The 22,196-nt window shown below is 28.2% G+C and overlaps 1 protein-coding gene across 1 annotated transcript in view; it reads left to right on the top strand.

Moving 5' to 3' along the window:
* Positions 1-22,196, top strand: part of LOC117175193 (transmembrane protein 132E) — a 182,679-nt gene that overhangs the window by 136,409 nt on the left and 24,074 nt on the right. The window contains exons 5-8 of the mRNA XM_033364822.1: positions 2,078-2,342; positions 10,865-11,008; positions 13,859-14,373; positions 21,286-21,652. Coding sequence (XP_033220713.1) covers positions 2,078-2,342; positions 10,865-11,008; positions 13,859-14,373; positions 21,286-21,652 — 1,291 coding nt within the window. The remainder of the gene's footprint in view (positions 1-2,077; positions 2,343-10,864; positions 11,009-13,858; positions 14,374-21,285; positions 21,653-22,196) is intronic.

Consider the following 22,196-nt stretch of genomic DNA (forward strand, 5'->3'; position numbering starts at 1 on the left):
CCTCTCGCAAGAGATCATAAGTTTTACAAGATCCCCTCCCCCATTTTTATGTAAGTTTTTTTTTAAATTGAAGGGTATAAAATGTATGTATGATATATAAATAAATCAAATATCCCTAATTTATTCATTGTACACTACTTTTATTTGATTCACATAATTATTAGTTTAAATAATGATTTTATAATAAAAAAATGTAATATTTTAGTTTCCCTTGACAGAAAAGGGGTTGATTAGCCAATTATCTATAGAATTTATCACTAGTATCGAAGGTTGATCAGATAACACAGTTTGAATAGAACAGTCTTCAGATTCAATTTCTAGATGTTCTGATTCAATCCATTCTGCATAATTTTCTTGACCATTTTCTTCAAGCAAAATGCACAATTCTGCGGACCCTCGAGTTTTAAGAATCGACTTCGATTTAATTCTTCTTTTTTCTCTCGCCTTATTAATTGAATGCCCTAATAATTACATATGTGAGATCGCGCCATTTTTTTAAGCAAAATATAATCCACACGTTTCACAGATTCGACCACTTAATTGTTCGCGAACAGTAAGACTATAATAATCATAAGGCATTTCAGTAAACGATTCATGATAAATTGGTATCTTTAATGATAATCTTTGAAAAAGCGAAAGAAATCTTGCATTTTCATTAGAGTCATTCCATGTTTGTTGCTGTAATCGACCACCTACGTACATTTAACATATAATAATATGATTTAATATAACAACGTAACGATACATTCGGCTCATTAGAAAAATAGCGTATAAAATACCGTGTGTATCAAAATGAATGTATCATAATTAATTGAGTACATTTTAGAACAGTCTTTACGTGAATTGAAATATGATAACTGCAAATAGTGTGTAAGGGAATTCATTCTTAAATTAAATTAAATAACTTTTACCGTCGTTTGAACATTTTTGAAGGAGCCAGACAAGAAGATATTTTCTCACGTAATTGTAAATTTTGACCGCCCCTCCCCCACGTAAGGGTACGTCAGATATGATAAACATCCCCTTCCCCTACTATACTGACGTAAGTTGTACACGTCCCTAAATACATGAATTTTGAACCGAACATTTAAACTTTTTAAGGAATTTTCAACTGACTAGTTAAACTTCCAACCAAATAAAAATGAATTTTCCTCCAAAATAATTGATTCTCAACAAAATACATGAATTTTAAACTAAAAAAAGAGAAGTTTTTAACAAAAAAAGAAAGAATTTTCCAAAAATTAGTTAAAGTATCAATGAAATTAATTTAGAACCAGATCTAGAATAGTTTATAGTAAAAACATGAATTTTCAAACAAATAAAATAAATTTTCAAAGAAATATGTACTTAAATTTTCAACCAAACAGATGATTTTTCAACCAAGAAGATTAAATTTAACAAAATAGTTATATTATTAACAAGCAGCGAAATTAATTTTTAACCAATTTTGCTCTTTTAGTATAAATCTGATCTGTTTTGTTAAAAAATGCAACTTTTTGGTTGAAAAATGAACTTTTTTTTTAAAGATTAATTTCTTGTTTTGGAAGATTCATCATTATAGTTAAAAATTCAACTATTTCCAAAACTTTTTTGTTGAACATTTGTCTTTACGGATAGAAGATGCGTCCTTACGGAATAAAATTTCATCTTTTTATAGAAAAGTCATATCTTCCTGTAAATTAATTTTTTAAATTGAAAAATGTACTTTTATATTTAGGGTTCATAATTTAGTTCTTTTGGTCAAAACTTCAGCTATTTTGTTGGAATAAAGACATCGATTTTGAAGCTACAAAACGCGCGTATTATGAAACGCGGCAAATCTTCCTGTATAATATTTTAGTCCCGGTTTTCTCTCTAGATTCAACTTCGCCTCGGCTCTCTCCCGATTCTCCCGGGTGGGTGACCACCCTGCAATATGGTTGAGAAATTTGTATGGAAAATTCCAGTGAAGAATTTTGTTTATTTTGTAAGACATTCGGGCAAAATCGTTTTCCTGCCCTCGGTTCTTTCCTGCTTTGAATTCTTCTAATAATGTGTTTACCCTGCACTCAAGATGAGATTTTCTTTTTGTTGGTAGGTCGGCGGAGGAGATTATGACGATGCTACTGGAGGCGAGTGACGAGGGTGCAGGAGGTGGTAACTGGGATGGGGGTAGAATCGTGTGGAGCGTACGATATGCCTTCGAAGGCGAGGAGGATAACGTTTCCATACCTGGCATGTATCAGTTAAGCCAACATCAGCAGCAGCAGCATCATCATCACCATCATGTGGAAAGGGGAAAGGTGCAAGCGCGCCTTGAGATACAGAAGGATGATATTCAGGCGGTTCTACCCATTTCAAAGGTGAGTGCCTCCCCATCTGATTATTATTATTATTATTATTATTATTTAATCAGAGCTGTATCAACACACACGCACTTGATACTCTACAAAAAAAACCCATCAAGATAAAACCCTTGCCAGATAAAAGACTCGAAATCTCGACGAGAACCATTTCTGTTTTCAAGGATTTAATTCTTATTCGAGGGGCTAATTACTCCTACAAGTTGGTGTACACTCTCTTTGCACTCGTATACAATATCATGCAATTCCATGCAATCCCTTCACTGAAAAAAAATCCTGCACTTGACCGGGAAACCGGGAGTTTAATAAAAAAACCAGGAATTTACTTCTGATTGTAGCAAAATTCAAGTTATCATTATTTTAATAACTTTTGTCTATTTAGAAACGTGAATTCTAGATTATTGTTATTTCGAAGTGGAAATATTCCTGAATTATAATATTTTTCGTTGGGAATTTACATTTTTTTCTGGAAAATTGAACTACTTGCAGTTAAAAGCCACACTCCTTTATTAAAAATTAATTTTTTTATTAGAAGATTCATAATTTTAATCGAAAATGCATCTATTTAAAAAAGAAACGTAACTACTTTGAAAAATTGAAATATTTTTCAGAAAACCCGATTTTTTTGGTTAAAAATTAGATTTTTAACGGGAAATTAAACTTTTTTTTTTTGAAATTTTATCACTTTTGGATGAAAATTTCACTATTTGGTTAAAAGGTGATATTTTTTAACAATTGGGACATAAATTTGTCTTTTTTAATAAAAAATTTATTCATTTCATTGACAATTCAGGTTTTTTGTTTTTTAAAAAAATGACTTTTTTTTGGTAGAAAATGATTTTTTTCTTTGAATGTTAATATCATTGTTTACAAATTCTTCCTTTTGGTTAAAAATTTAAGTATTTTAGTTAAATATTCATCATTTTAGTTAAAAATTCATTTTCATGGTTAGAAATAAATTTACTTGCTTAAAAAATGAACTCTTGTTAAAAATTAATTTTTTTTATTGAAGATTCATCATTTTTTTAAACATTCATTTCTTTGACTGAAAAGTAAGCTATTTAATTGTAAACTTGTTTTTTCTTTGGATTAAAAGGAATTTTTTTACAGAAAATTTAAATATTTTGTTAAAAATTTGTTTCTTTTTTAGTTGAGTATTCCATAATTTTAGTTGAAAATTCATTTTTGTTGTTGTTAAACATTCATTTTTTTACTGCAAATCTAATTAATTATTTAATTTTTGGTTGAAAACCCATAATTTTTTAGTTGAAAATTCGTCTTTTTCGGCTGAACATTGATTTTCTTAACTTAAAAGTTATTGATTTAAGTTTTGGTTGACATTTGATCTTTTTTAGTAAAAATCATTTTTTGTTGTTGAAAGTTCAACTTTTCGAGTTAAAGATTCATTTTTTGAGTTGAAAATTCATTTTTTTGGTTTAAAATTCGACTGTTCCAGTTTGGAATTCACCATTTTAGTTAAAATTTGATTATTTAAGATAAAAATTCATTTGTTCGACTAAAAATGTAACTATTCCATTTTCTGTCGATAATTGTTTTTTTTTTCTAGTTCAAAATTTAACTATTTGGTTGAAAATTTGTCTTTTGTTATTAAAAATTCAATTATTTCGTTAAAATTCATGTATTTTGTTTAAAAGTGGTACTTTCGGTAGAAAATAATTCTTTTTGTTTGAAAATTAATCCATTTTTTTTTTAATTCATCATTTTATTTGAAAATTCATCAGTTTGGTGTAAAATTCCACTATTCCAGTTGAAGAATTATACATTTATTTAAAAATTCATTTATTTTGCAATTTTTTGCTTTGTTGTCTTACAGGATAATCAGAATGAACGTCATGATTTAAAATAAATGTTTGACTTTTGCGACAAAAATGAATGTTACTTGCAGTTGACCGAGAAAATTGAAAAACTTCTCCGGGAAAACCGGGAAATGATCGGAAATTTAAAACCGTCCGCCGAATCGCCATCCTGACAGGGTTGCGATTTGACAGGAAATTTATTTTGTTGGTTAAAGATTTATCACTTTAATATAAAGTTCACCTGTTATTGAAAATGTGACTACATTCTTGAAAATCAATTGATATTTTTTTGGTGGAAATTCAACTATTATTTAAAAATTGAAATTTTGCGTTTACAAATTGAACTATTTATTTGAAAATTTATCTATTTCATTAATTTTTTTTTGTTTGTAAAAAATTACTCTTTGCGGTAGAAATTTATCTTTTTGGCCTAAAATACAACTATTCCAGTTAACATTCATCATTTTAGTTGAAAATTCATCAGTTTGGTTAAAAATGAATTTCTTTAACTGAAAACCATTTGTAGATAAAAATTGATGTTTTCTAGTTAAAAATTCAACAATTTGGATAAAAAAATTCTTTTTTAATTGAAAATTCAACTATTTGTTTAAAAAATCATTGACTTTGTGGAAAATCGATTTTTTGCAGAAAATTATCTTTTTCTCTGGAAGTTAATCTTGTTTGGAAATCTTTTTTGTCGGTGAAAAATTAAAGTATTCCAGTTAACTGTTATGTTTGGTTTAAAATTAATTTTTTGAACTAAGCATGTTACTATTCCATTTTCGGTTGAAAATTATTTTTTCTTTAGTTCAAAATTCAACTGTTTAATTAAAAATTTGTCTCTTTTAATTTAGAATTCAAATATTTCGTTAAAAAGTAATGTAATTAGTTGAAAAATTGTATTCTTTGGTAGAAAATTAATTTTTTATCTAAAAATTAATCTTCTTGTTTACAAATTCGTCTTTTTGTTTGAAAATTTAAGTGTTTACTTAAGTATTCAAGGTTTTAGTTGACAATTCCTCTTTTTGGTTTAAAATTGAACTATTCCAGTTGAAGATTTTCAATTTTATTAGAAAAATGACTACTTCGACAGAAACTTGAACTATTCCATTTTTTGTAAATAATAATTATTTTCTAGTGAAAATTTAAGTGTTTTTTTTCTCTTCAAAATTCATTTATTTTCTAATGTTTTCTTTTGTTGTGTTTAAAGATATTTAGAATGAACGTAATGAATTATAATAAAGGTTTGCTTGTTGCGGCTAATATGAATATGTTACTTTTAGTTAACCGGGAAAATGGAAAAAGTTGACCGGGAAAAACACGGAAATGACTAAGAATTTGAAGTGGTCCGCCGAATCGCCACCCTCATATAGCAATAGTTATTGAATTTTAAAGAGTGAAGACTAATCAGGCAGAGTAAATTAAATTAAAAATTAAAATATAGAGATTTTGATTAAGGTTTCCACCAGGTGAAAATAATCCCACATTATTTGCTTTCCGGAGGCACTGATTGGTAGAATTCGTTAGAAACTCTAAGCTTCCTGCATATCCGGTTCTGTAACTGCCGACGTCTTGCTCGATAGGGATAGTAAAGTTTTTAATTAAGCAGCCCTTTTCGCCCCTCTGAGGGGCTCTTCTTCTCTTCCTCTTTTCTATTTGCTGATGGTATTACAGACACGTCGCCGCTGTGCTTGACACTGGGTCGCAAACTAAGTAGAATGTTTGTACGAAAGTCCGACAGTACCTGGGCATGAACTTCGTCGTGTCTCAGAGAAAATCCCCCGGGGGCTGAGGTCTTTCAGCGAACTTGGTCTCTCTCGCCTCTGCTTCTCCTCGGTGTGAAGATGGACCAAGACATACGACCGTTTGAGAGGCCGGTAGCCATAGTGTGCAAAAGCCTCGTTGGATCGATAACCAGGCATTCGGTCTAGTGAATTTAACTATCCCATTCTCCGAACATCAATTTACACTCAGCTATCTTTTATTCATTTTATCCCATTTTAAAGAGACAGCCAGTTTTACCTCTTTCAGCCACTTCTTAGAGGCTTCAATTCTATCTCTGGGGTCTTCTAGGCTCTAGCCCCCCCTGGGGACTGCACATCAATTATACGTAAAGGTTTTTTCTGAAATTTTCAACCACGTGACCCTATTTTTTAGGATTTGTAATTTTTACCGACTTAATCATAATAAGTAAGACGATTTCAGGAGGGGGGAGTAAAATCTTACTGTTTCTTATGAATGAAGACAGTAGTTCAACTTTCTACCAAAAAATATGAATCCTCAATAAAAAATGTAAAAGTGGATATTTTAACAAAAAAAAAGGTATTCATTTTTATTCAAAACAGTTGGATTAAAAAAAAAATCAACCAAAAAAATGTTTTTTCTGCAAAACAGTAGAATTTTCAACCATGTAGTTATTTTCAACCAAATCGTTGAATTAAAAAAAAATTATAATTTTCTAGCAAAAAGGATATCTTTTTAACAAAATAGTTAAATTTTCAACCAATAAAGTAATTTCTTAATCAAATATATACATGTGTGTGTATGTGTGTGTGTGTTTATTTATACGTAAAATAAATTTCCAGATCATAAAATTTAAAAGCCTCAAAATTAAATTCTTATACTTTAAGTCTTAAAAATTAAACAATCTAGGAGATTTGTGCACATTTTTAATATTTCAACATCTTTAATCAGAGATCTAGTTTTAATCCTGTTAAATCAAATAGCTTTTGGAAATAATAATCTACTTCGTAAGGACGAAAGCGTTATGAATTAATCTCCATGAATAATTACTAGACGATTAAATGTGAAATTGAGTTTCGAATTCAGGATGAAATACGAGTAATGAAAAGTAAAGTCCAACAAGAGCCCTTTTTAATGCTACTAACAATGGATTTAAACCAGCGATGTCGTCCTAAAGGAAAAAGTCGTCTGGTTATACTTTCCATAAACGAACAAGAAACGAACTTAGATAGAGCAGATAAAACAAAATCATTTTTACCAAAGGTTCAACTGCTTTGTTGGAAATTTAACTATTTGGAGGAAAATTCTTTTCATGTTTGTTCAAAAATACATTTTATAAACTAACAATGAAACTATTCCATTTTTTGTTGAAAATTTGAATATTTGGTTAAAAATTGATTACTTTTTTTAGTTGAAACTTTAGCTTTTTGGTTAAAAAATCATATTTTTTAGTTAAAAATTCAACTTTTTGTAGATAATTCGTCTTTATGACTTTAAAACATTAATGATCTTTAATAATAGATTTAATGCTTTCACGATGATTCATTTTGATAAAAAGAGATATTTTAGGGTTCCAATTGTGTAAAAAACGATGAATTTTGCAGACGTTTCGCCAACATCGTAGTTTGCTTCTTCAGGGCGTGAATATTCTTTAATAAGTGAACTGCAATTTTCGCGAAACATCGGCAAAATTCGTAGTTTTTTACATGAATGGAACTCAAAATATCTCTTTTTATCATTAATGATCTTGTTTTTTTTTTGTTAAAAATTATTTTTTTATCTGAAAATTGAACTATTCCATATTTTGTTAAAGCCTTATCCTGTATTCCCTAATTTTTTTTATTTTTTTTTTATTTTAACAGGTGCCTGTTTTGACTTGAGTTTCCCATGTGAAATGCATGGGGAAAGTCACTTTTTTGAGTTTAACAAAAGTTTTTCATGGTTTGCAAAAATGTGACGGGAAAGTATGGGGGCCTGTAGAGAATTATCTAACGAAGAATTTAATGTATCAGGCATATAAGTTTGACACCCCTAACACACCCCCACGAGTACCTGAAAAATACCCTTAAAACCAAAAATGTCAATTCTTCATAAAATTTGAACAAATGGGATTTGCCTAAATAATTTTTTTAAATAAACATTATTAATATTTCTTCAGTGGAATATTTATCAACATTGTTCGATTCATTTTATTTAAAAAAATCAATAAAAATTATTACTTAAATATTACTGATAAATTAGTTATTATTAAATTAATTTTTATTCAGTAATTAATTATTACTGATAAATATTCCAATAGACCCACAGTAATAATTTTTATTTTTAAAAAATTCGAAAGGAAATTATTTAAACAAATTCCATTTGTTTAAATATTTAAAATTTAATTAACCAATGATAATAAATATTCCACTAGACCAATATGAATAATTTGAAGTAAAAAAAAAACGAGAATACAGTGTTCAAAAGGTCGATTTCATGAAGAATTGACATTTTTGGTTTTATGTATAGTTTTAAGGAAGTCGTGGGGTGTTTTAGGGGTGTCAAACTTATATGTCTGATACACGAAATTCTTCGTTAGATAATTCTCTACAGACTCCATACTTTCCCGTCATATTTTTGCAAACCCTAACAAATTATTTTAAAAACTCAAAAAAGTGATTTCCCCCCTGTATTTTACATGGAAATTTCAAGTCAAAACTGGTACCTGTTAAAATAAAAAAAATTCTTTTAAAATTAGAGAATTTCTGTTTTTAGATTTGGAATTCAATAGAATGCGTCTTTTTTGATAGAAAACTAATCTTCTTGGTCAAAAATGCATCTTTTTGGATGAGAATTGAACAATTTTGTTGAAAATTGGTTTTTTATTTTGTTTAAAAGTAATTTTTTTATCAGAGTTTTTATCTGAAAATTTAACGAGTTCATTTATGGGTGAAACTATATTCTCTTGTATAAGTTAAAAATTCAACTATTTGGTAGTAAATTTATCTATTCGGTTGAAAAGTCATCTTTTTAGGTAGAAAGTTAATCTTCTTTGTTGAAAATTCATATATTTGATTAAAAAATCGTCTTTTTGGGTAAAAAATTATTCTCGTTTATTGAAAGTTAATTTTTTTAGTTGAGAATTCAACTATATGATTAAAAATTCATATTCCTTGGTCGAAAATTCATCTCTTTGATCGAAAATTTATCAACTTGGTAGAAAACTAATTTTTTTTCGTTCAATATTTTTTTCTGAAAATTTAACCATGTCATGATTGCTTAAAACTTTATCCTATTTAATTTATAAGTTCTAAATTCGTGGTTTTTGATATAAAATTAATATTTTCGATCGAAAATGCATCTTTTTGGTTGAGAGTTGAAGAATTTTGTTTGAAAATTCGTTTTTTTTTTGTTTTAAATTTTTTTCTAAAACTTCAACTATTTGGCAGAAAATTCATCTATTTTGTTGAAAAGTCGTCTTTTCAGCTATAAAATTCATCTTCTATGTTGAAAATTCAACTTTTTGATTGCAAATTTAACTATTTGGTAGAAAATGCATATATTTTGTTAAAAAGTCGTCATTTTGGGTGCACAATTATTCTCGTTTGTTGAAAGGTCATCTTTTTAGTTGAGAATTCAACTGACTTGTTAGAAGTCATCCTTCTTGATAGAAAATTATATTTCATCTTTCATGGTAGAAAAGTTATGTTTCTTGTCCACAAATAAACTTTTTTTTTTTAATGAAAATTTAACTTTTTTCTAAAAAATGTCTTTTATTTCTAGAATTCGACTATTTAATGGAAAATGCATAGTTTATGCTAAGAACTCAACTATTTGATTAGAAAGTCAACTATTTTGTTAAAAATCGAATTATTGTGGGAAACCAGTAATTAACTATGTTGTTAAAAAATCATCTTTTATGGTAGAAAACCCATTCTTTTTGGTTGAATATATTCATCTTTCTTGGTTACAAAGTAACTTTTTTGTTAAAAATTTAACTGTTTTCGAAAAAAATGGTCTTTTGGCTTGAAAATTGTACCATTTGATTAAATCCTTGACTATATTTTTGGAAAACGGGAAAGTTCATCTATTTGGTTATTAAAGCAACTGTTTGTTAAAAATATTTTTTTTTACTTGGTTTTGCAAATTCATCTATTTGGGTAAAAAAGTTTGGTTTGTGGAAAATTCAGCTATTTTATTTGAAATGCATTATATTTGAGCCTAAAATATTAGGATGTTAAACTATTTCATATTGAATTCCAAATGTTACCTACATTAATTTTATTTTTGTAAAATTTATAAACGTAAAATCTATTTTTAGTCAACGGTTACGTTACTTGAGAGGAAGGGGGAGGTCCAAAAAGCCTAAAATTGTTGCTTTAGTTTATGGATGGCCCATAACTGCACTGTAATCATTTTTTTTTATAAATATCCATTGCATTTTTGTAATTGTACCAAAACCTGTAAAATAACTGCGTTCGAAATAATGAACTTCTAACTAGAAAAGTTAAAAACACCAATTTCAATATAGTATTTTTACCAAATTTGGGGAATTCACATCTCTGAAAATAGGAAATAATTTTACTCAATTATTTCCTACTTTCAGAAAGGTACTTTCCCAAAATTTTGTAAAAGCTGTACATTTAATGTGTTGTTTTTACTTTTACAGTTGAAAGTTCACTATTTTTAACGAAGTTATTTTACATGTTTTGGTACAATTACAAAAACGCAGTCGATATTTACAGAAATTTTCTTTTGCAGCGTGGAAAAATTTTCCGTGTGGCAAGAAAGTGAGTTGGTGCAGCGAGGCCTGCAAAAAAGTAAGGCCTCGACTACACCAGTGGTTTAAAGTTTTAAACTATGTCAATATACTATGTTTTAGAAAGAAACGTTTGTTGAAACGATATGTTATGTAGCAGGTTCTCATTTTTCGTATTGTACCCACTGTACTCATTTTAAGACGTGATCTTTTTATGTTTCTAGAACTGGGAAGTAATGAATACAGCGGTGCTTACCGGAAGACAAGTTTCTCAAGCAATGAAGGTTTTCATCGTAAGCCAAGCAGGAAAAGTAGCTGATGTAACTCTGCAATCTTCCTGCCACTCTGAAGATGAAAGTGTCCTTAAGGTTTGTATTATAAAGCTCTTTTCAACGAAAAAATTTGATGAAGGAAACAATTTTATTTTCTTTATTTTTCGATTCTATATAAGAGTATAACAAAAATTGAAGGGTATTTACAATTTAGTTTTCATTTCGAATTATCGCCAACATAAATTATAATTGAAACGAGGATTTCAGTTACCTTAATGGATTTTTAATGCTCTTAGGGTGTTTTAATCAATCTTCCAGGGTGTCAAGAAATATCACATTACATGTAATTTCACGGGATTTTATAATATATTTATTGATTTGAAAAAATTTATTCTCAAAATGGGAGAAATTTCGTAGTGTTTGATAGATTTGAAGAGATTTTCAAATATTTATTGCAGTTTATTTAAATTTATTTAGAATTTTTTTAATTTACTTGAATTCTTCGGAATTTACTCAGTTCAATGGAATTAAAATTTTTTTTATTCTTCTCGTATGATTAAAGAGATATTCAAATATTTCAAGATATTACCAAAGACTTTAAAGAATTTTAAAGATATTAGGGTATTTTAAAGAATTCCAAAGAATTTTTAGAGATATTTTTTAAATTGAATGGGATTTCAAAATATTTCAAAGTATTTGAAATATCTTTGCGTATTTTAAATGGATTTCAACAAATTTGATGAAGTGATTCCAAATAATTTTGAAGATTTTATGTTATTTTTAAAAATGTCAAAAAATATTCAAAAGTTTTTATATTTTTGAATGGACTTACATACAAAAATGTATAGAATTTATAACATTTTAGGGTATTTTAAAAAATGCAATCGAATTTTTAATTTATTTCAGTAATTTAATGAAAATTCCAAAGATTTGAAATATTTTAGGGTATTTTAAAAGATTCTAAATCATTTACAGCTGATTAAAAAAGTTTCAAGGGATTAAGAATGATTTTAAAGGATTGGCAATATTTTAGGGAAATTAAAAATATCGCAAGTAATTTTTTATTGATATCAATGATTCGTAGGTATTTCAAAGAATTTGAAGTATTTTAAAGTATTTAACAAATTTTCAAGGAATTTTTATTGTAAAAAGTTCTAGACATTTCCTAAGATTTTAATTATCTTAAAGGATTTGAAAAAATTTGCATGCATTTGTAAAGAATTTCTGAGAATTTCGAGAGATATGAAATAAGTTATAATAAGTAGTATATAAGTGTAATAAGTATAATAAGTTTTTTGAGGATTTTAAGAGCTCTAAAGGTATTTTAATTAATTCTTCAGGATTTCAGGAAAAATCATGAAAATTCATAGAATTTTCGCGGGATTTTATAATATTTTATTGGAATTTTCGTTAATTCATTGATTTTTTGTTTGTTTGTCCAATTTACTTAAATCATGTTGAAAACCCCCTGAATTCAGTTCAAACATATTTTATTACTCAATTCGATGAACATTTTTTTTATTTTTTAAATATTGTTAAATTTTATACCTTTGAATTTTTGTGAATTTTATCGAAATCTCTGAAATTTTATTGAATTCTTCTGAATTTACTCCAATTTTACTTAAATCGATGGGATATTTTTTTTTTTTGAATTTTTTTGAATTTGAATTTGAATTAATTTGGAATTCACACTAAATTCATACTTATTTATCCTGAATTCTTTGGAATTCCTTTTCATTTCATGTGTTTCCATTGAATTAAGTAGAATGAGAGTAAACAGAAGTTAGGGCGAATTAAACAGAATAATTCTGCTAAATTCGCCCTGACTTCTTTTTATTCCCATTTTACTTAATTCGAAGGAATTTTATTTATTTTTTATTTTTGAAAGTTTCTTCAAAAATGTTCTTTTAAATTTTTAAGAATTTTATTAGAGTCACTTAAGTTACTCTTGAGGTTTCAAGTTCAACATATTTCTTTATGGTTAAAAAATTATGATGAATTTGTTATGTTTACAGTTTTCACTAGTAAAGAATAATAAAAAAGTACTAAATTTAGAAATAAATTTTCTGCTAAATAACCGTCTTTTTTTTTAAATGTGCAAAAACATGTTTTTTTAGGACTGAGCCATATGCAAACATTTAAAAACAAGTTGAATATGTCGAACTCGAAATTTATTCAGCTTGAACCAAAGAAACATTTTCTCATTGTGCCTTCTCGGAAAAAAACTTTATCGTGATTTAGGAAAAGAAGAAATATTACGAAATTACACGAAATCGGTAGTTACTTGGGATTGGTTGACCACCCACATTACGTTTCGTGTGCGAGCGTACTAGTTCGCATTTTAGACTATTCTGGCTGCCTAATGCTAGCATTTGATAAAAAAAATTGAAATATTAAAAAAAAATGTTTTTTAAAAATTATCTGAATCGATAATCTTCTAAGTTACTTAAAGTTATAACAATCTGTGATTTTAAGTTTATAGGGCTCTCTCTGATGATCATAAGTTATATTACTAAATATAAATATATTATTAAGTTAGTTTAATGCCTAATAATAAATTATCAGGCACTACATTTTTCTCATCCTACTTATTATGATTGCTCATACGTGAAAGATTGCACTTTTCGCAATAGCAGTATATATATTTTTTCAACCGGCAGAAAGCCCGGTGAAAAAAATGAAAAAAAAATAGTCGCCACCCTGGATATTAACCGATTTCAAATTGTCTTTCTTTACTTGTTTTGGATGTCAACTCACAAATTGTTACCCCTTAGCTCAAACGGTTCGATTAATTTTAGCATTTTACTTCGCTCCACTGAACATATAAAATTTATGTATTTAATTAATTAAATTTTTTCTCAGACTTTTGCTTTTGCTCTGTGATCCCTGTAATTCCTCAAAATTGAGCGACTTTTTTGCAATGCCAAATAATTAAATATTTTTCAGGTATCCTCTTCTTGTAGCAGCGTCTACGTTGATGGATCCGAGATCCGAGGCTCGAGTAATGCATCCGTTCTCGTGAAATATGGCACTTACACTGGTCTCGCCCGATTCACAGTTTGGATGCCGGAATTTCCTCTGGAAGTCAGTGTGAGTGACGCCCGACTCAATCAAATCAAGAGTTGGAAAGTACCCGAAGATCATTCGATCTCGAAAAACAAACGAAGTCTCAACGCAACCGCATCCGAAGAAGTTGAAAATGCAAAAACAGCCGTGAAGAAAAGGAGTTCAGACGCTGCAACTGAATCTACGGATTTGGAGACGGACGACGAGACAGTGGAGGAGGAGAATGAGGAGGAGGAAGAGGAGGAGGAAGATTTGGATGAAGATGAGGAGGAGGAGGATGATGGTTCCTTGAGATTTCGTGGACACAAATGGGATGAAATCAATTCCATCGACAGAAATTCTCCTGCAAATTGCAGACTTCGCTTCCAACAGAGTCCTGTCGAAATTCATGCGAGGTACCGTTTTATCTTTTAAATCCTTTGAATAAATTGCTAAAGAGTCTGGCATATCTGGAAAGTACTATTCTAAATCATTTCTTTATTACAACAGATCAGGGTTTTTAAATTCTGTACTGTAGTTCTGTATTTTAACAGTCTGGACATTTTTAAGTGGTTGGAGAAAGTCAGGTAATTTTTGATAAACTAAAGTTGAAGTGAATTTTAGTATTATGATGAAAATTTAACACGTTTCTTAAAAATTGATTACTATTGCTTGAAAATTCGTCTTTTTTGTTTGAATTCAAATGTTTTTTGTCCGAAATGAAAATCTTTTTCAGTTGAAATATCAACTAGTACATTTTTTATTGAGAATTATTTTGTTGCTGCTGGAAATTCAACTTCGTAGTTGAAATAGAACTGCTTTGTTAAAAGTTCATTTTTTCGGTTGATGATTCATGATTTATTGAAAATCTTAAAAATTCGTCTTTTTCGGTTGAATTAAACCTTTTTGAATTAAAATCTCAACTATTAGGTTTTTCGTCGAGAATTATTCTTTTTTAGTTGAAAATTCAACTAGTTTGTTACAAATTATTATTTTTTTTGTTCATAATTCATCATATCAGTTGAAAACCCTTTTTCTTTGTTCAAAATTTAATTCTTTTGTTAAATTAAAAAAAAAATAAGTTGCTTTGGTTGAGGATTCAACTCTTTTGTTCAAAAATCGTATTTTTTTGTTAAACTCAACTGTTTTGTATTCAAAGTGAAAATCTTTTTAGTTCCAATTTCAACTATAACAATTTTTTGGAAAATTAATCCTTTTTTTTTGTTGAAAATTCAAATACTTAGTTAAAAGTGGAACTACTTTGTTAAAAGTTCGTTGTTTTGGTTGACCACCATTTTTTTATTTGTTTAAAATTGAACTGTTTCGTCGAAAATTATTATTATTTTTTTTAAATTAATTTGTTTTGGTTGGGGATTCCACTATTTTGTTGAAAATTCGTCTTTTTTATTTCATTCTACTGTTCTTAGTTTGAAATAAAAATCTTTTTAAATTGAAACATCAACTATTACATTATTTGAAACTTCATCTCCTTGGTTAAAAATTAATTTCTTTGTAATAAATCTTAACTGAAAATTTAACTATTCTATTTTAAGTTAAAAATTTATATTACATTCTCATCAGAGAAGGTATTAGATTTGTGTAAAATTTGACCCCCCAGTTTTTATCAAATGTCCACGTTTTGATACCCTCTGAAACCGAAAAACAGGTTTTTACGAATGTGTCTGTATGTCTGTCTGTGAAGACGATAACTTTCGAAAAAATTAATCTAATAGATTGCCCTTTGGCACACTCGTTTATTGTCTTAAACTAAAGGTCAAGTTCGTTAGCCAGCCATTTTGGATAAAAATTCAAAAAGTGGGCATATTTTGAATATTTTTGAGACCACTTTTTTAAAAATTCCAAAATTCTATGCGCGATTATTTTTCGTATTCAAAAAGTTGAACAATTTATCCAAATTACTTTTTTTTGAAAAATCAAAAATGACCAGAGTTAGAACATTTTTAAAATCCAAAAAAAAACAAATTAAAATGAACATTTTAAGCCAAACAACGCATGATACGAAAAAAAGTCAGGAGAAAAAAACGTTACTTTTTAAAAGCCCTACAAGATTACGATAACATTTTTTTTAATTTGGTCGAATAGTTAAAAATTCCAAATTTGATCGTACCAAAAATTGGTTGAAACCACATTTTTTCAAGATTTAAAAATTGTATGTAGGGTTGTTCATAGTACTCAGAAACTCAAACAATTTATCCTAATGACTTTTTTCTATGAAAATAAAATTATCAGAGTTAGAGCATTTTCAAAATCCAAAAAAAACAAAATACTGAAATGAACATTTTAAGCCAAACAACGCATGATATGAAAAAAAGCCAAGAGAAGAGAAACTTTGCTTTTTGAAATCCCTACAGGACTACGATAACAACTTTTTTAATTTGCTCGAAAAGTTGAACATTCCAAATTTGATCGTACCAAAAATAATGAAAAATTCAAAAATTCCATTTTTCGGTCAAACTATGCAAGATACGAAAAAAATAAAAAAGCTCAAACTGCGTGCCCTGGGAAGAACTACAAATTTATAGTGAATCACTTTTCGATATAAGCTACGAAAAAAAAAAATGAGACAAAAATTGTTCATCCAAAAAAGAGCTATAATTTTTGATAGGACACGTAGTTTTTGCTTTAGTCGTAAAAAATATCATTCAAAATAAAAATATTAAATTTGTTTGAAAAAACGACACAAGGTACGAACTTAAATTACCAGACAAAAGTTGTTCGCCTAAAAAGACCTATAAATTTATTATTACTCATTTTTTGATTGGACGAGTAGATCTTCTTTTAATCGTAAAACATAAGATAAAAAATGCAAAAATGAACTTTTTGGAAAAGGCGCAGAAAAGACGCAAGAGGACATAGGCTCCTATATAGGACCCTGTATAGATTCCTGTATTAGACCCTATGCAAATGCGCAGTAGTTTTTATTCAATCGTAAAAAACAAAATTGAAAATAAAAAATGATAAAAACAAAGAAATAAGAATTAGTATGATTCAATTTTTATGCATATTATGAATTGTAATGATATACATTTATTGAAATGATGCATGTTTCAGAGCAGCTTAGAATACAATTTAAAGCAAAATAAGAAACAAAAACAAAAATAATCATGATAAATAAAATTTGCTTTTTATTTTGCAATTTTTTAATAAGTAATCCCAGACAGAGTTACATAAAAATGTATTATAATTGATACAAAAGTGTAATGTATAATGTAGAAAAGTTTACATGTTGGATAAAATCGAGTGCGAAGCACGAGATGCGTGATGAGAATGTGTTCGTTAAATCCAAAAGAGCTTTAACAAAAGAGAGTTCAAAATTACAAAATTACAGTTGTCGGTCCGGTCACCTTTGATTTTAAAAAGGTCTGTGCCCGAATGTGGAAGAAATGCAAAGACCAAGTGCGGAGTGCGATTGCCATCAGTTGCATGCCGTAGGAGCGCTCAAACTCTCTTTTAACGAAAAAATTCACAATTACAAAATTACAGTGGTGGATGTTTTGAGCCTTAATTTTAAAAAGTTTGCGCAAGAATGTGCGAAAATATAAAGACCGGGCGCGTAGCGCGAGGTAAATATATAATCGAGCGCGAAGAGCGAGAACCAACAGTTGTGCGCCCTAGGCGCGCTCAAACTTGCGAGCGAAGCGAACCGCGCGCATTCACGTATTCTGTTAAAAATTTGTCCTTTTTGGCAAAAAAAGAAATTTTTTGGTTTAATTTTCAAGTATTCGGTTAAAAAGTAATTTTTTAATAAAGATTCGTCATTTTAGCTGAAAATTAATTTCTTTGGTTAAAAATGAACTTTTATGTTAAAAATAATTTTTTTCTTCTGATTTTATATAAAAAATTTAAAAATTATATAATAAATAAATTAATTTAATAAAAAAAATTAATAAATTAAAAATAATATATTTCGTATAAAATTCTAATTTTCTTCACTGAAAATTGAACTATTCCATGTTTGGTTGCAAATGTATCTTCTTCATTCAAAAATTAATCTTTTGGGTTGAAAAATTCACTATTTCTTGAAAAATTTATTTTATTTGATGGACAATATATTTATATGTATGTATTTTTTTATATTTATTTATTATTTGTGTCTTTTTATATTTTTTGTCATTTTTGGTTGAATGGTCATTATTTTACTTAAAAATTCATTTCTTTAACTGGAGATTTAATTTTGGTGTGCAAAAATGGTTATTTTTCTAGACAAATTTAATCTTCCTGCTTCAAAGTACATCGGTTTGGTTGCAAATTTAACCGCTTCGCTGAAAATTAAATTTTTTTCGTCAAAAATTAATTTATTTTTACTCAAAATTTAGTTGTTCAAATTTTGATGGAAAATTATTTTTTTTTAATTTATTCATCTAACCTGCAATGTAACAATTCTATTTTCACTTGGAAATTTATCCTTTTTAGTGGAAAATTCGTTTCGTTGGTTAAAAGCTCGTATTTTTTCTAGTTTTTCGTATTTTTCGATGATATTATTTTTCTTTATTGAGTGAAAAATTATTCTTGGTTGAAAATTAAACTGTTTGTTGAAAATCCCTTTATTTCGTTTAAAAATTATTCTGTTTTTTTTCGAGGATTCAACTTATTTGTTGAAAATTCATCTTTTCTGGTTGAATAAAACGGTTGTTTTTGGTTTAAATTAAAAATCTTTTTTATTTTAATTAGCAACTATTACACTTTTCGTTGAGCATTTATTTTCTTATCGATAATTCATCACTATGGTTGAAAATTAATCGTTTTAACCAGCTGAAAATGTAATACTTCCATTTTTCGTTCAAAATTTATCTGTTTGAGTTGCAAACTCAACTACTTCGTGAAAAATTAATGTATTTTATGTATGTCTCACCACATTTTTGGATTACCCTGAACGATCATTTGAAACTGTCAGGGAAAATGAAAAATTGGTCAGGGAAAGCCAGGGAATTTCGCAGGGTGTCTAGTGACCTTGATAACCTTGAAAACCTGGAACTCTCCTTGAATTTTTTCTAAACCTTGAAAATCTGGAAATCTCCTTGATTTTTTTCATGAAAACCTTGAATTTTAATTATTCTTTTTTTTCTTCTTCTTTTATAACAGTAATTTCATCGAAATGCGAAAAGTAATTTAAATCTTTTAGCCTATTATGAAAGAAACATCTCGTTTAGAAAAAATCTTGCTGCTGAAAATTTTTTTATTCGTCAAAATATAATTTATATTTCGTTTATTACAGAATAAATAAAGATCTTTTAAGGCACTTTTTGTTGAGGTGTTCAACTTAGAAATTATAAAAATTATTAGTTTAAAATTTCGATGTTAATTCAGTTTCAGAATTAGAATAAGCCATGGCCGTATAACGGATTTTTCGAGGGGTTGACTACTCGGTTTTTGAGTGTACAACCGATTTCAAAAAGTTACAAAATATTCCTAAAGATTTTAAACATTTCAAAATATTTTAAATATTTTTAAAATTTCATAAGGATTTCACGGATGTTAACGATTTAGAAAAGGCGCTCACGCTATATTTCAATAAAGATTTCGCAGCAATTTTACAAACGTTTTACAACTTAAAAGATTTAAAGAATTTAAAAGATTTGAAAAAGATTACAGTACACCGGATTTGAAAGATTTCAAAAATTTGAAACGATTTCAAGAGGTTTCAAACATTTGAGAAGATTTCAAAATATTTCAAATAATTCAATAACTTCAACGGATACAAAAGATTTTCCAAACAAAGATTCAAGAAAGATTTTATAAACATGTCAAAATATTTCACAAAGATTTCAAACATTTAATAAAGATTTAGAACATTTCAAAACATTTTAAAACTTACAAAAGAGTTTAAAGATTTAAAAAAGGGTGTATTAAACCACATTTCTAAGATTTGAAAACATTTCAAAGATTTTAAACAATTTCAAATTTTTTTAGGAAATATCAAAAGATTTCACTAAGATTTGTAATAATTTAAATAATTCCAACGAATTCACAAATATTTCACAAAGATTACAAAAATGTCAAACATGTCGCTATGATTTCGAGCATTGCATAAAGATTTTAAAACTTTCAAAATATTTTAAAGATTTCAAAACATTTCAAAGATTTTAAATATTTTCCAAATTTTTTACTAGATGTCAAAAGATTTCAAAAAAGTTTCAAGGATTTCATAAAACATTCATAAAGATTTCAAAACAATACGATAATTTCAAAGATTTTAAACAATTTAAAAATGTTTGACAAGTTTTCAAACCATTACAAAAGATTTCCGAAAGATTTCTCAAATATTTTTAAGAATTCTTAAGGATGTCAAAACATTTCAAGAATTTCAAAAATTCCAACAAGGGTACAGTACACCAGGTTTCAAAGATTTCAAAACATTTAAAAGGTTTTTAACGATTTCAAAAGGTTTCAACAAATTTGAGAAGGTTTGAAAAGATTTTAATAATTTCAAACGAACAGAAAAGATTTCACAACCGATTTCAAAGATTTAAAAACATTTTAAATATTTTAAACGATATCAAAATTTTTATAAGATTTCATAAGATTTAACAAAGATTTCAAATATTCCAGTGATTTTAAACGATTACAACCAATTTCATAAAGATTTCACAAATATTTCAGTGATTTCACACGAATACAAAATACGTAGAGACGCATTTGAGAAGATTTCAAAAGACTTCAATAATTTTAAACAAACACAAAAGATTTCGCAAACAAAGATTGAAGAAAGAGTTCACAAAGATTTCAAAGATTTCTAGAATTTTAAAGATTTTAGAAAATCTTTGAAAAATGCCAAAATATTTCACAAAGATTTCAATGATTTCAAAGACTTAAATGATTTCAAAGATTTAAAAATATTCCTAAAAATTTCACAAAGACGACTCATGTTTGCAAAAAATTATTAATTTGTTTATTAAAAAAGGAGATAAAAAGAGAAAAAAGGAGAAAAAAAGATTTCAAAGATTTCTAGAATTTTAAAGATTTTAGAAAATCTTTGAAAAATGCCAAAATATTTCAAAAAGATTTCAATGATTTCAAAGACTTAAATGATTTCAAAGATTTAAAAATATTCCTAAAAATTTCACAAAGACGACTCATGTTTGCAAAAAATTATTAATTTGTTTATTAAAAAAGGAGGCCTGGAAAACTTTGATTCCTTGACCTGGAAAACCTGGAAAAGACCTTAAATTTTGTTCCTAAGAATCGCTAGATACCCTGTTTCGGAATTAGGATTTTCTAGCAACCCCGGAGAAGATTAGATTTTGATAAGAACCCCTTGAAGAAATATTTCAATACTGTAAAATACAATAATATTTTTTTTTCTTCAGGTTTCTTGCAGCGGATCACGATTCCGGAAGGGTTTCTTACTTCGTCAATCGCCGAACGTGGTTGCGAATCACAGACCTGGTGTTCTCAATGCTCCGAGTTTCTGATCCTCGAATCGCTGTTTTAATACAGGGCAGAATAGTTCAGGGTCGAAGTATTGGTAGAACGGAAGTGCAAGTTCTCTCGCCGATCACCGGAAGAGTGATTGGAGCGAAAGAAGTTCGCGTTGGAAATGACCGAGTGGCAGTTTCTCGACTATCTGTAAAAGTCGTCTCTGGTCTTCAACTCACAATCAGTCCCGACACTGCGATCGAAAATGGATACATTGCCGAAACATCTGTGACAAGGAAACTTACTGCTCAGTATCAGGTTAAACTAAACTTCTTTCGCATTAAAAGTAAAGGGCCCGTTCAAAAACTACTGATTTTATTTTACAATTGAAGCATCTAAATACGTATTTCACACTTTTCCCCCTAAATGCGAACTGATTTAATTAACAATTAATTATTGTAACTGAAAATCAGGGGGGCGCTTCCACTGTTTTGCCCAATGCAAAAAATGTGTCACGAGAGTTGAAGAAGGCCGTGCGGCGGCGCTAGTAGTAACTTTGTTCTATAAAACCATGCAGTACCATTCGCTGTGAGCCGCACTCGTGTCGCCGCCTGGCGGATTCGAAAGTTAATAGAGGGCGTGTGTATTTACGTGAGACCAAATGGGCAATAATACAAGAATATGTAAGAATTTGTTTAAACATTATTCTTTAAAGTTTAGTAATAGTGTGTGGAAAGTTGGGAACACCAGCGACTAAAAATTCTAATTAAAAACTTGTTAATACACGATTACAAACTTGAAAAATTCTACCTGTCACATAGCTCGTAGGTTAAGTCATTCAAAACAAAAGTATTTCAAAAAA

The sequence above is a fragment of the Belonocnema kinseyi genome, chromosome 6, assembly GCF_010883055.1.
Source record: "Belonocnema kinseyi isolate 2016_QV_RU_SX_M_011 chromosome 6, B_treatae_v1, whole genome shotgun sequence".
Lineage (NCBI taxonomy): Eukaryota > Metazoa > Arthropoda > Insecta > Hymenoptera > Cynipidae > Belonocnema > Belonocnema kinseyi.